The following is a 13,105-nucleotide window of genomic DNA, read 5'->3' on the forward strand; positions in this document are numbered from 1 at the left end:
TTGCTCTAGCGACGGTGAGTAAACCGCTCTCCTTTTCGTATTGGTATTCTGCGACTGGTTGGTTGTCTCGGATCCGGATCGCGAGATAGGCTGTTGTCGAGTCTTTAAATTCGATGCAGAAGAGTTTTCTTCTGGTATCGTATCTAAGACCGGGGCGTAACCTTTCAGTGATCCTCTTCGTGACCCACGTGAAACTCGGGTTCGCGTATTCTTCTTGTAACCCTCCTTCTTCCCTGAAGATCGTCTCTCCCTTCTCAAATTCAAATCCTCGATCCGTCTTGTTTCAAGGACACAGAGTAGACAAGCGTAAGAGCTCGTCCAAGTGTAAGAACCCCTAGATCGTGGTACCTTAGGCGGGTACCGAACCGTCGTGGTTGTTAGACTTGGCGTAAAGTCTGTCGTTGTAGTCTAGGCTGTGTCGTGTGACTTAGGCGTGAGAGTTAAGACTCTAGGCGCACTAGGTCGAGTGGGGGTTGTTGTTGTGGTCGCGGTGTCTTAGTCTTAGTACTGAGAGGCCGTAACCGAACCGTCAATCGTTATAGCGCTAAGGGCGTGTATAACAGATGGACGAGCTGAAGTCCATCGACTTCAGCTAGCGTCTTATATACTACTATACAAGTACTGTACTAGAACCTTCCAGTACCTACCATAACGTTCTATACTATTCTACAATGTTCCTTATGAGTCACAGTCGAGTCATAACCTGAGTCACTACAAGTCCTAGAACCTTCAGGCGCATTCCAGCGCCTTCTACAAGGTTCTACTCTATTCTGCGTGTCATTACTAAGCGTTCATGACAGGTCTTTTCCGTTGGCGGTGTGTGCTCGGGTGTTTCTGTATAAGGCCATTGGTATGTTCCATTAAATGGGGAATCGGGTAAGGTAGGGGTATTAGGCTGTGATGGTTCTGACTTGATATCCCTGAGGGGAGATGGACTATTGACTCTTGTTGGCTCTGGTGAAGTTGATGATGCAGGCGTAGGGAGGCGGAAAGGTAGCTCCGAGCTGGGAGACATTTTGGAATTCGGTGGCAGTGCTCCCCTCGTGGCAAAGTATGCAAATACATCCCCGGGTGAAGCTTTTATGCCATTCGCCCACGCGGTGAGCTCCTGCACCGTTGGGTTTGGGGTAGCTCGGATTAGTGTGTCGAGAATGGCTATGCTTTCCGGCGAAAGACCCGAAGCGGTTGCTGGCATGTGGCATCGGTGAAGTGTATGTCGAAGGTTCAGAGTGACGACAACGTACGCGGTTGCTTGGAAGAGGAAGCTATTGCTTGTTCCCCACGTCCCTCGCCTTCCTTTCGTTTCTTCCGTCGTGTGGCATTGAACCATTGTGATATGTTTGCTGTAGTGTAATGTGGATGATATGGATTTATGAGCTTGAGTAGTTCTTGCTTCTCGACAGTCGTTGGATACGGCTTGTGGGCGAAAAAGTCTGCAAGTGGAATATTGAGCCTTTGCCTTGACACGTGAAGGTGCATGTATGACCTGGGCCACTGACCTTTGAGGATCTTCCTTGCTTCAGGGCTCATTCTGCTGGAAGCAAACCCACTGGCAGTCCTGCCTTGGTTGTCCTCGGTATCTTTGGGATCCATGTGTAGCACACCCATGGTGTCTACGATAGAGGGGCGGAGAGATGGGGCAGGGTTGGAAAACAGCGGAAGTGTGTGGCGGACTTCCTGTTTATATATGCTCTCTCTTTTTAAGCGATCCGCGCCGATCATCCCCATAACATCACCAAAGTGACGATCACGTGGATGGCTTCTTTCACTGACATGCGGCGACACACGATGTTTCACATACTGAATCTACTGGGTAATTTTTGCCTATATCCGCGCATTGTGTCCCCCAGCACTGTACTCCAATGGCGGTTCGACACAGCTGCCTCCGTTGGCGTAGATACTTCGTACAGCCGACCGAAATCAGCTTTGCAGACTCGAGCATGGTGGGACATGGAGGCTCACCGGCACCTTTCTCCTTGTCACTGAGCATGCTGCGGCGTATCCAAGCAAGTTCGCCGATGTCTTGATCGTTGGGTTTCCAAAAAGGCTGCGGGAAGATCTTGTGCTGCATGAGAGCGAGGAGGGGACTGCCACGCGCATTCGCTAAGGTGCTTCGCGAACGTGGAGAATGCTCACGTACACAGCTGCCAGCGATGCGGCCAAGATAATCTGGGTATTTGGCCGCGGTTTGTAGTCATGTTCGAACACATCCTACGAAAGCAATAGATCAGCACCTCGATGTTCTAGCGGCACTCGCAGATATGTACGAAATACTATGGTGAAAGCTCACCGCTAAATGAGACGTGTTTCTGTCGAATAGAAAGCGAAGGCCGCGACTCATGCCATCCTGCTTGTTGAGGACAAGATCGACTCCAAGCGCTATCAAGAAGGTGCCCGTGGCGGCAGAGGAAAGCACCTCGGGAAAGCGGTTTCTTCTCAGCACAACCTTATCCTAGTATTGATTTCAATGACTCACAACGGATACTCGATGCTTGAAGATCATCAGTAAACCTCCTACTGCGCCGAGTAAAGCGATTATAGCCCAATTCACCGCATATATGGGCACCAGAAGTCCAGGTCTTAGGAGAGCGATTCGCACTCCGAGGGACAATCCGCCTACGATGGCAAGCACCGCAAGAGACGCCGCGCGGAAGCGCGACAGCAGTCCGAGGGAGAATAGCACCGCGAAAAAAGCGAAGACGATGAGGGTGAGAGTAAGATCGGCCACACCATTCGCAGCAATGGTGTTCACCACTGCAGCCCACGCTATCGACGGACAACATAAGCGCAGACACTAGGGCATGACCCGCGAGGGAGAGAACTCACAACACACAACGCCCGCCAACCCGAGGGCACATCCGGTAGTGAACCTCGCCAACCTAACACCTGCAAGTGCCAGTGGAGCGCCAATAATCGCAGAAAATGCAATCCAAAGCACCGCGGGGACCGAGAAATCCACCCCAGCGCCGTCGGTAGCCGGTCCTTGGGGTATTGGCAGTTGGGTGTCCGGGTTGAAGACGGTCACATTTCCGTCCGGGAGGACATTGATGATAGCGTCTCTGCGAGGCACCAATGCTACGCTCACGAGAGGCAGGGCGCTGGCGCGGATGGTCAAGTACAAGGCGCACGCGTAGACATGTATCAGAGCATGCGCCGCATGCATTCCGTGGTGGTGGCCAGCTCTTCCGTTGATTTACAATGCGTGCGGGTTCGGATGGATTGGATGACTAGTGGATAGGCCAGCTACCCAACGGACCGCGCCGCGAAAGAAAGATGAAAGGAGCGACGAGAAGAGAAAACCGAACCGGGCGGTGGAGGCTCCTGACGAACGACGAGGGACGTCGACGAGGCTGAGCTGGCATCGTTCGCTCCGGAGGATTATATTGCTTGTTGCGCTTCGGCCGCAGAGGTCGCCATGGGCAACGAGGTGGAGGAGTCTCGGGGTGGTCCCCTATTTTAGGAGCATTCCCACATTAACCGACCCCTTCTTTACTTAGGCGTCGCAGGGGGGTCCGGTTCTCCTCCACGTCTGCGCTGCGTCTTGCGTAGGTGTGCGTGCCTGCTGCTCTTTCGCGACTATTACTTTGCCTGCAGATCTGGAGACGTCGAGCAAACGGCAGAGCCTTTTGGTGCCACAGAATGAATATCTTTCGGTTTCTCGGTACGCTGGCGGCGTTCAGGCCTAATCACCGTGGCGACTTCTGGTTTTGACATTCCGCAACTCTACTAGGCGACTTGTCGCATTTGGCGTCAATTCTAATCTTGCTGCACAAGATTCAAACGACGCGGTCATGTAGAGGTGTGTGCACTGCTACTTTCACGCTCGTGTGACTGACGTGCACGTCCAGGCATCTCGTACAAAACTCAGGCCCTATATGTCGTCGTCTTCCTCGCCCGTTACTTGGACATCTTCACCGCATACATATCGCTGTACAACACCTTGATGAAGCTCTTCTTCATTGCCAGCAGCTGCTACATCCTTTACCTCATGAAGTATCAGTATCGGTACGCCTGCGGTCTCTGCGTCCTCTTGTTTCATTGATGACGTGTTGTGTATTTTGCATGTTTAGGCCAACCCATGACCCGTCTATCGACACCTTCAAGGTCGAATACCTGGTTGCTCCGTGCTTGATCTTGGGTCTCATCTTTCACTACCGGTTTACCTTCGCGGAGATCCTATGGTCATTCTCCATATTCCTGGAGTCGGTCGCGATCCTACCGCAACTGTTCATGCTGCAGCGCACAGGAGAGGCTGAGACGATCACCACGCATTATCTCGCGGCGCTTGGAGCATACAGGGCATTGTACATTCCGAACTGGATTTACCGGTACGACGACCTTCGCTTCGCGAGAGTTCCTTACCAACCCACTGGTCATCGCATAGATGGTGGACAGAGGATACCATCGACCCCATAGCGGTGACGGCGGGCCTCGTCCAAACGGGCCTCTACGTCGACTTCTTCTACGTATACTTCACAAAGTGAGTTGCGTTCTGGCGTGTTTCGGCGCGCATAGAGTTGACGTCGTGTTTCAGAGTACTTCAAGGCCAGAAGTTTGAGCTTCCTGCATGATATATGACATAGACTCATCCTTCGGTTGCTGGAGTTGGCGATAGACTCGCATGTCATGTACTCGTCGTGACCTTATTAATCAATTCGTCGTAGACAGCCGTCTTGTGGCTGCTTGGAAATGTTATCCTCGCCGAGGCATTATAACTGAGCGAGATAAAAATGTACTCTTTCGTGTTTTCATGCTAGCTGTGCTAGGGGCTGGTCTCGAATCGTGAAGCATCTTTCGCTGCTTCCTCTCGCTTCGGAGAAGTCGGACCGTTGAGTAATAGCGTGGTAATATGCCGGACCGCATTGTGGCACTGACCCTTTGCTACTTGACTTGTACCACCGACAACCCCAAAATATTGCGGGCGACTATCAACTCACATGTCGCTGCAGGAAGCAGAGGTATATACAACTCGTTTCCACCATCGTGACCTCTCTGACCCATCGCAGGCAACGTATGCCAAAGGCGCTAAAGCCGAGTTAGCGAGAGATTACGATCAAGCGCTCCGGCTTTATATCAATGCGGCGCAGGCATATCTACATCTGAGCCGCACCTTCACGCACTCATCGGCCACAAACGCCTCGATCACAGGTAAAGATATACAAGTTAGAGACAAGTGCAAACAAGAGGCGAAACGCTGCCTGGATCGAGCCGAGCGGATAAAGGCCAGCCGCCCCTCGAATGAGCTCAAGCCGGTCATACGGAACGTGTATGAAGAGGGCAAGTATATCACTTTTTTCAGTTGCACCATGATTAATCATGTAATTTTTAGCCGAACAATACCGAGTATTAGTTCAATCCTCGCGCATCAACGGCCTGCGTTATCCCCTTTGGACCGACCAATCCACGAGCTTGAAATCTGGGGACGGTGGATTCGTGTAGGTAGTAGTTCCTATCAACGATGGGAGGATTTGAATGACCCTCTTGACATCCTATCGGGGCTCAAACGTCTCCCGTTCTATCCCCGTATTTGAACTTGGCTCACTGTATCCTTACCTTCTTTCACGCAGGGATCCAGACGGTCTTCCGTCTTTATCACAGTCACAGCTTGGCCGAGGTGTTTCTTGGCTGCGTGCAACTGAACTCTCCCGGTACTCTGGTGTGTGCTATTGCTTGGCGAGTCACTTGTTTTCTAAATGTTCCCAGGAGAACAAGCCCGGCATTCTATCCAAACAACGTCTAGGAATAGATACACGAACGAGGATGCGATTGGACTCAGCAAGCCAATATCCCCTGAACATGTGATGCAATCGACCATAGAGGATTGTTCCCTTGTCGCTTCACTTGCTGTCATCATTCAGCATTGGCGAATGTTCTCTTCGGATGTGAGTCAGCGTGTTTCCCCACACATCGCAATACTGCAGACACCCTCTACACCGATCTCCTCTTTGCCAATACAATCTGCGCTTGATGCGATGAATCCAATCTGAACATCATTCTAGCTACTCCCTACTCTGGTGCAGTCAACGACATCAGGTCATAATGGCCGGCATGACTTTCGCGTGCTGTTCAATGGGGGATGGAGACGAGTGAGTCAACCAAGTTCCTACATCTACAGGTTGCTCTTCGAATCGGACTGACCGACCGAGTGACCATTTCACATTAATCGTCGTCCTCGCAGATCAGTACGCACCTCGTCGATATGGCTGATCCTTGACTGATACGATGCACTGGTGATATGCAGCACTCGATGATTTCCTCCCTTGCCTCTCATACGATGCTGATGAAAGCAATCAATCGGAATCGACGACGAATCAAAGCGCAGATCCAGACGATTCGATGGTGCACGCTCGATTGATGGGTATGTTCTCCGAGAGAGGAGAAATATGGCCTGCCTTAATTGAGAAAGCGGTGAGTTACCTTTACTGCCATGCATTGCATTGCAGATTCCGTCACTACGACACAACGGATCGCCCGTCGATGTGTTCGCAGCTACAAATTCGCCGTTCATCTTAGCATCGTGCATATAGTGTCGCAGCTCTCACACGCTTGCGGCATTGCTCTTTTCTCAGTATATGAAGCTCATGGGTGGCTATGATTTTCTCGGCTCGTGAGTGAATCAATAGTCATCCCATTCTATCGCCGTGGATCATAGGAATGGGATCGGCGATCCAGTACCATGATCATGTTTGCCGTCTTCGTGACGCTCATACCCAGCTGATGCCGCGTATCCTACATCAGGGATTCTTGCATCGATCTTCAGTACGTGCTGCTATTCCAAGGATGAAACTATGGGCTACATATTGCTCCATAGCATGCTTACGGGGTGGATACCGGAGCATATCGAGATACGAAGGTATGCGTGATTTACTGTAGAATGATAGCAGTCGATGATCGCTTTCCAGCTCCGGATTTAGGCAAGAAAAGACCTGGCAGCGGATATCGGAGGGCTTCAAGACCGGTATGTCTTTTTCGCCGTCATGGGAAAATCATATAATTCTCTCATGGACGCCATTGGGAAGCAGGAACCTGCATGTTGACCGTTGGTAGTCCACCGAAGGATCAAGGCCCTTTCTCCATGAATACATTGGAGGGTGCCTTGGGATCTGCAGAAGAGCTGCTTCCATCACACAGCTATGCCGTTATCGGTCAATAACGTTCAGCTCATTTGTAAGCTTCAACTGACGCTATAAATAGACGTGCGTGAGGAAGGTGGGGAGCGGGTCTTTACCCTACTAGACTCGTGGATGCCGGAACGTGTACACGATGCGGATGCCCAAGAGCTGCACTCGGGATGGCATTCTCGTGAGTGCTCAGTCTCTACAGTAAGCTACTTTTCGAACATAGATTGAATCGTTCGAACAGGATCTTTCGAAATGTCATGGGAAAGCGTCTGCGCAACATTTCATAGCGTGTACGCCAGTTGGAAGTCTTCTATGTTTGAGCATGAACTATTCTTTCATGGGTATGTCTGTGGGAAGCTTGCGCAAACGAGATGTGCGTTGACATATTCAAACCGATTATAGTTCGTGGCGAAAACCAGCGGGCAGTGCGACAAGAAGGGGTCTTCGAGGCAACTGATTCTATCTCAATATTCGGCGCTCTTGTTGATCAGACATCACAGGCTCGTATCACCGACTAAAGCGTCGCCTAAGTGCTGCACGCCCCACTAGAGATACGCACGCTCAATCCGACGAAGTGTGGATACTTTTGACTCGACATGTGTCGGACACAAAACGCAAGTCTGACTACATTGCCCTGCGTGTGTTGGGAAAGGACGACATCGCATTGGATAGTGCACATATTCATGAAATCACGCAACAGGTCACTACTACTTTGCACTAGTTCACATTTCTTCCTCGCTCATCATCAGTTCATTCTTAGCTCACCTTCACCAATAGTCCACATGTTTTGGTGCGTACGCAGCGGACAGAACGATCTTCCAACTCACATCGGATGCACTCACAGGCAAAGACAATCTTTCCTGCAAGCGGCACATTGAACGTATTTGCTCTCTACGACGGAGAATCGAACGACGTTTCTTTCACACTTGCCGTATATTCCCATCCTCCCATGGATTGGGTTCAAGACGAACACACCACTCCATATGAAGAAACTGTGAGTCAAGGTCCTCCGACTATGGTGTTGGTGTCTCATTTTGTAGATCAACGGCGAACTCACGGCGAAGAACGCTGGAGGAAGTAATTTGCATCCCACGTTCATGTTGAATCCACAATATCATCTACGAGTCCCGAGAGTATTCCCTTCCAAAACAGAATCAACCAGTCTATCGGCAAATGTAATCCTTACACTATCAGCCCAAAAGTCGATGCCGATGAATATCACCATTGTATGGAGTGGAGGATCTCGGGTATTCGAGTAAGTCGTTTGGGCGATGCTCGTACGGCATATGGGGCTGATCTCCGTGCACGCAGATTGACGCAAAGCGATATTGTAGCAACGTCCGGTTCGTACTCGTACGGTTTCGCTCGCCTTTGCAGGTCGTTGCAACGTAGGTGCTCCGTCCGTCATGTTTATGTCTGTCTAAAAGCTCGATCCTACAGCTGGAGACTATACCGTGATCGTTTCTGCCTTTGAACCGCAGCACCTCGGTCATTTTACGCTCTTGGTGGAATGCTCGGAGAACGTGCGCCTCGAACCAATACCCCAAGAAGGAGCAGGAATGTATTCCAAAGTGGTCCGAGGGGAATGGTATGGAGCAGTGCGCATTGATCGTCTTCGAGGGCTGACCAGTTCGGATCAGGGCTGGAGACTCTGCTGGCGGAGGCCCGAACAGTCCTATGTATGGATCTAATCCGAAGTGTGAGATTTATCTCAGCGCGACCACCCAGTTGAGGTTAGTAATGTGCACCATGCCTCCGTCGCCTTCCCGCCTAATAATCGCTCGCAGTGCTCGTTTGCAGCTCCTCATAGCAGCGCCCCCTGTCCCGCTCAACTTGACGCTCTTTCCTGCGACGTCGAGTCAAACGTTGTCGCGACATATCGCGACCTCGGGACCCTACTCCGACGCGACATGCGGTGTGCTACTCCCATCGACTACAGTACCGGCGGGCACGTATTGGCTAGTTCCATCGACGTACGACCGTGGCGTCGAAGGGACATTCCGGATAATTGTGTATGCCACGGCGCCTATCACAAGGATCTCTATGAGATAACGTCGGCCCAGTTTTCACAACGTCTTCAGAGATGTGCGTAACTCCTAGCATAGACGACTAGACCGGATGAGATGCCATCTTCTCAAACTGCCAGAAAGATGGAGGGGATAGAAGAAACTCGTTCACGCGTTGAAGGGTGGCACGAGAGGGGTTGGCTTCGGCTCGGCTGGCGATAATCCATTCTAATCGTGTTTTGATGGTCTTCTTGGTGCCTTGAGATGGTATGAGGTAGAGGCCGCATTATGACGTGGATGACTCACAGCAAGATTGCTGCCCGACAGTAATCAATTGGCCGTTGTCGTCGAAAAAGAGTTGGATTGCCGCGAGAGCGACGCCGACGCTGAGGTCTCGGCCGCTTTCACAGCATATGCAGATGCGAAGTCCGGCTCGTAGCTTTTCCCCGACGAACGTGGTCGACTGCGGTAGAACTTTCCGCAGAAATCCGGCTTGTCCGGGTTTCCCGGGGCGGGCTGTGATGCGGAGACATTGGGTCGAAGCTTCCGTCTTCAAGTCGGATGCGTCAAGACGGTCGATTATCACGTAGCACAATTCTTCGCTTTTTGGTGAAGACTCCGTCGTGGGTACTTCTGGGAGATCAGAGAGCGCACACAGGAGTATACGACCCTGGACCCTGGCGATAGGCGTAGGGGAACGCATCGTACGTTGTGGTCCGTATGGCGCCGATCGCTTCACGATATTTCGCACGACTTCATTAAGCTCCGAACGCGCTTTGGATAGAATATCCTCCTTATGTGCCCAGAACATGCTGGGAGTAAGACCTTGTCCCCAAAGTTCGTGGTCGTCCCCGGATCCCTGAACATAGGAAAATCCTAGCCCGCGTCGTTCTACGCCGTCAATTACATACTGGGAAGCCGAGACGCAGATGACCGGGGAAAACGGCGCGCCTTCTCCAATAGCGATATCAGGGAAAACAGAGGTCGATGGTGTGATCCAGATGGGCCGCAGGGGGAGCCTAAGCTTGTGCAGCTCGTATGACGAGGCCCGTAGAGATTCTGCCCATCCGTCGAGTAACGCCTCGATGTGGCTATGTTCGGAAGGGCTGACGACGCCCGGGGGCGTGTATAGGTTCGTGTCCCAGTTATCGTTCTGCTTACCGGATTGCGAAGGAAGAAGGGCCCTATTGATCACTGCACACCAGATAGGCACGGTCTTGGACAACGCGTCTGGCATACGCTTTCCTGATCGAGTGGAATCCACAACAATTATCCTATAAGTTCCATGGACTGTCAAGCATATGAACATTTCGGCGAGGAAAACTGGACGCACCCAGTATGTTCCTGAATAAGTGGCAGGAGATGCAAATTAGGCCTCCTCAAGTTGAAATTCCAATTGTTGGTGTGTCCATCCGTCGATTTGAAGTACGCTGGCACGATGCTCGCCTACGGAAGCCGCGGGTCGCTCAGTTGTGCTGGATAGGTAACTCGAGTTGTGGGATAGCGCACTCTCCGAGGATCCGCGTACCAAGCTCCGCATCTGAGATTTGCTGGCCACGATGTGTCAGTCTCTTCGTTTGCCGCAGGCAGAGCAAACCAGCATGACTCACGAACCAGAGGTACGTCATGATACCTATCATGTACCTGTTGCACGAACCGCACGTCGTGATCTATCGAATGGAGGCGGTTGAATATATCGAGAGATTCTTTGCGGAGAAAGTCTCGAGCTTCAGAGAGGTTCATTCTGTCCAGAGGGCGCTGCCAGTTTACACGTTCTGTCAACGGATCTTCAAACGCGAACCAGATTGCATAGCTTGTGCCGTTGCAGCACGCAAGTCACGGTGAAAGCGCCTTTTCGCACGACGCAAACCAGTGCTTATCGCACGCCTTCATAATGAGGACAGTGACCATATTTGTACACAGCGGCCATGGACAAGGGCCTCAAGCATCGGTATCCTGCCTGTTCGACTTGTAGCATATGGCAGCAACTCGTTCCGCCTCCTCTGGTCCGCTCACCGTGTACCTTGTGGACCGTTCAGGTCGTGATGTACGAGTCTCTGGCGAAGTCATCGAAGGTTATGTGGAGATTCATGTCCCTCAAGCATTGAAGCAACGGATCGACACTGTCGAGGTTGACGTTACTGGTTACGTAGAGTCGTGAGTCTCGCTAGTTCTACTGTTCTGTGTTATCTCGGCTCAAGCCCGATAGGAAAATCTCCCGTCAACACCATCCCAATGTCGATACTCTGTATCAATCTAAGGTACCGATTTTCAGCAAAAGAACTTGCTTGTGGACAGCAGCATCTTCCGCTTCTCCCGCGCCGTCTGGCTACCTGCGCTTCATTGTTCGCTCGCAACTACCTACAGACCTTCCTCCCTCGTATAAGGGAGGGAGATCGGGCCACAATACTGCAGTGATCTACGGTATCGAAGTATTCGGGCTGCGCTCAGGGAAAGCCAGACCTCGTTGCCAGGCTCGTGTGCCATTTGCAGTGCACCCACAAGGGACACCAGAGGTTATCGACGCCAGTAGGACATTAGGCGAGGGATGGAAGATGGGTTGGATAACGCGGAAGTTCGAGAAGGCAGTCAGGCAAGGACTGTGGGGAGACTATTCGCACGTCCAGGCGGAGGTATTTTTTCCAAATACGTTTCGCTAGAAATGCCTTCCTGATAGGATACCAGATATCGCTACCTGACATACCTGCTCTTCCAACGACGACGAACATACCATTCAGGTTGAAGGTCGTTACGCGAACTAAACCCATCAAGGACAACGGTGCCGATGAAATGACTTCGAAGGTTCAAACGGGGCTCTTCCCTCCCCCGCCCACGGACCCCTCTGCCATCACCTTGCGACTGGAACAACACGTCAAGTTCACAGCAGGAACCGTGCGCGAGGAGACGGACTCGTTCACGAGGACGACCATTCCACATCTAGCTGGCTTCGGTATATCGCCATCCAGCACGCCTGGGAGCACGAAGATCAGTGTGAGCGAACCGCAATGGATGCCGACCGATAACACAACGGATGGCAAGCTCGTCTGCGTACGAACAGTCACGTTCGACGCGACTATGGCATTCAACTGTACCCCTACCTTCAAAGCTGGTGGAACTTCATGCAAGGTGAGCCAAACCACGCACACGTTCACTACAAAGACGAGACATTCCGCTCGCAGTATTACGTCCACATATGCGTGCCCGTGCCGGGGCTCAAGAACGACCTGAAATGCTATGTGCCAGTTGAAATTTCATCTAGAGCTCATTGTCCACTTCCTCCTCCTGCGCCTCCAGCACAGCTGCAGGTTTCCGTTTTGCCCGCATACTCGTCGCTCGACCTTCAGCAAAGCGCTCCAGACTATGACGAAATAACGAACCTCGATCTGCCGCCGTGAGCGTGTTATCTCGTCCGCCAGATATCAATTGATCTCACCCTCACCCGATTCAGATCGTACTGGGACAATGAATGTCATTATAGCGACGAGAAAGACGAGAAAGACTGCGCGGAGAAAGCCGAGAAGGAGAAATTTTGACTTGTTACTGGAATACGATTGTTGTCAAGTAGTCAAGAACGAACTCTGACAAACTCCCCCTGATACAAAAAATGACATAGCGCTGGATACTTTAGTCTCTTGCATCGTGCCCTCACACCGTAAGTAATGCACCAACGTGTCACATGGTTGTCCTGGGTTCTTCTACCTCTCCATGCAATACGGACCACGATAGTTGTGTGGTGTCTGCTTCGCCTCGCCCCGCCTTCCCGCTTTCTTCCGGGCCATACCTATTACACAGGCCGAGTTCACTCTGTCAACGAATCATAGGCGAGGCTGCGTATGCCGGTACCGGCGCTAATCGACAGGCACGCGGCTTTGGCAGCGACTCAAGCTACATAATCTGGGAACATCGGACTACTTATATAACGAGAATGTCCGCCTGCACCCGTCTGAAGTGCGAATATTCTATCTCGTTTGCCAGGGA

General features: G+C 51.7%; 5 protein-coding genes across 5 annotated transcripts; 3 read left to right on the forward strand and 2 right to left on the reverse strand.

Moving 5' to 3' along the window:
- Nucleotides 1-1,748: 1,748 nt before the first annotated feature.
- Nucleotides 1,749-3,414, reverse strand: PUNSTDRAFT_54017 (uncharacterized protein). Its single transcript, XM_007386020.1, has 5 exons — nucleotides 2,827-3,414; nucleotides 2,477-2,766; nucleotides 2,291-2,416; nucleotides 1,963-2,211; nucleotides 1,749-1,900 (listed from the first exon to the last, which is right to left on the reverse strand). Exons 1-4 carry the CDS (start codon nucleotides 3,161-3,163, stop codon nucleotides 2,104-2,106), a joined length of 861 nt encoding a protein of 286 aa, XP_007386082.1. The 5' UTR covers nucleotides 3,164-3,414; the 3' UTR covers nucleotides 1,749-1,900; nucleotides 1,963-2,103.
- A 126-nt stretch (nucleotides 3,415-3,540) lies between these two features.
- Nucleotides 3,541-4,709, forward strand: PUNSTDRAFT_90283 (ER lumen protein retaining receptor). Its single transcript, XM_007386021.1, has 6 exons — nucleotides 3,541-3,661; nucleotides 3,731-3,799; nucleotides 3,849-4,005; nucleotides 4,071-4,328; nucleotides 4,385-4,480; nucleotides 4,535-4,709. Exons 1-6 carry the CDS (start codon nucleotides 3,640-3,642, stop codon nucleotides 4,569-4,571), a joined length of 639 nt encoding a protein of 212 aa, XP_007386083.1. The 5' UTR covers nucleotides 3,541-3,639; the 3' UTR covers nucleotides 4,572-4,709.
- Nucleotides 4,710-8,070: 3,361 nt separating this feature from the next.
- Nucleotides 8,071-9,173, forward strand: PUNSTDRAFT_115140 (uncharacterized protein; the record flags this gene model as incomplete). Its single annotated transcript, XM_007386022.1, has 6 exons — nucleotides 8,071-8,115; nucleotides 8,162-8,376; nucleotides 8,433-8,509; nucleotides 8,562-8,709; nucleotides 8,762-8,854; nucleotides 8,909-9,173. 6 exons carry the CDS (start codon nucleotides 8,071-8,073, stop codon nucleotides 9,171-9,173), a joined length of 843 nt encoding a protein of 280 aa, XP_007386084.1.
- Nucleotides 9,174-9,230: 57 nt separating this feature from the next.
- PUNSTDRAFT_72093 (initiator tRNA phosphoribosyl transferase) lies at nucleotides 9,231-10,870 on the reverse strand (the record flags this gene model as incomplete). The annotated part of the gene is made up of 5 exons (XM_007386023.1): nucleotides 9,231-9,385; nucleotides 9,434-10,401; nucleotides 10,461-10,573; nucleotides 10,637-10,677; nucleotides 10,738-10,870. 5 exons carry the CDS (start codon nucleotides 10,868-10,870, stop codon nucleotides 9,231-9,233), a joined length of 1,410 nt encoding a protein of 469 aa, XP_007386085.1.
- Nucleotides 10,871-11,064: 194 nt separating this feature from the next.
- Nucleotides 11,065-12,718, forward strand: PUNSTDRAFT_145158 (uncharacterized protein). Its single transcript, XM_007386024.1, has 5 exons — nucleotides 11,065-11,284; nucleotides 11,337-11,760; nucleotides 11,813-12,253; nucleotides 12,307-12,518; nucleotides 12,576-12,718. The coding sequence occupies exons 1-5, from the start codon at nucleotides 11,106-11,108 to the stop codon at nucleotides 12,658-12,660; spliced, it is 1,341 nt and encodes a 446-aa protein (XP_007386086.1). The 5' UTR covers nucleotides 11,065-11,105; the 3' UTR covers nucleotides 12,661-12,718.
- The last annotated feature ends 387 nt before the right edge of the window (nucleotides 12,719-13,105 follow it).

Source organism: Punctularia strigosozonata (assembly GCF_000264995.1).
Source record: "Punctularia strigosozonata HHB-11173 SS5 unplaced genomic scaffold PUNSTscaffold_10, whole genome shotgun sequence".
In the NCBI taxonomy this organism is placed as follows: Eukaryota; Fungi; Basidiomycota; class Agaricomycetes; order Corticiales; family Punctulariaceae; genus Punctularia; species Punctularia strigosozonata.

Coding starts and splice junctions, on each gene's coding strand:
- PUNSTDRAFT_54017 (XM_007386020.1), bottom strand. CDS start 3,163: ATGCATGCGGCGCATGCTCTGATACATGTCTACGCGTGCGCCTTGTAC. Junction 2,767..2,826: donor GTTGGCGGGCGTTGTGTGTT/GTGAGTTCTCTC, acceptor GTCCGTCGATAG/CGTGGGCTGCAGTGGTGAAC. Junction 2,417..2,476: donor TCAAGCATCGAGTATCCGTT/GTGAGTCATTGA, acceptor CGCTTTCCCGAG/GTGCTTTCCTCTGCCGCCAC.
- PUNSTDRAFT_90283 (XM_007386021.1), top strand. CDS start 3,640: ATGAATATCTTTCGGTTTCTCG. Junction 3,800..3,848: donor AACGACGCGGTCATGTAGAG/GTGTGTGCACTG, acceptor GTGCACGTCCAG/GCATCTCGTACAAAACTCAG. Junction 4,006..4,070: donor CTCATGAAGTATCAGTATCG/GTACGCCTGCGG, acceptor TTGCATGTTTAG/GCCAACCCATGACCCGTCTA.
- PUNSTDRAFT_145158 (XM_007386024.1), top strand. CDS start 11,106: ATGGCAGCAACTCGTTCCGCCTCCTCTGGTCCGCTCACCGTGTACCTT. Junction 11,761..11,812: donor ATTCGCACGTCCAGGCGGAG/GTATTTTTTCCA, acceptor ATAGGATACCAG/ATATCGCTACCTGACATACC. Junction 12,254..12,306: donor CTGGTGGAACTTCATGCAAG/GTGAGCCAAACC, acceptor TTCCGCTCGCAG/TATTACGTCCACATATGCGT.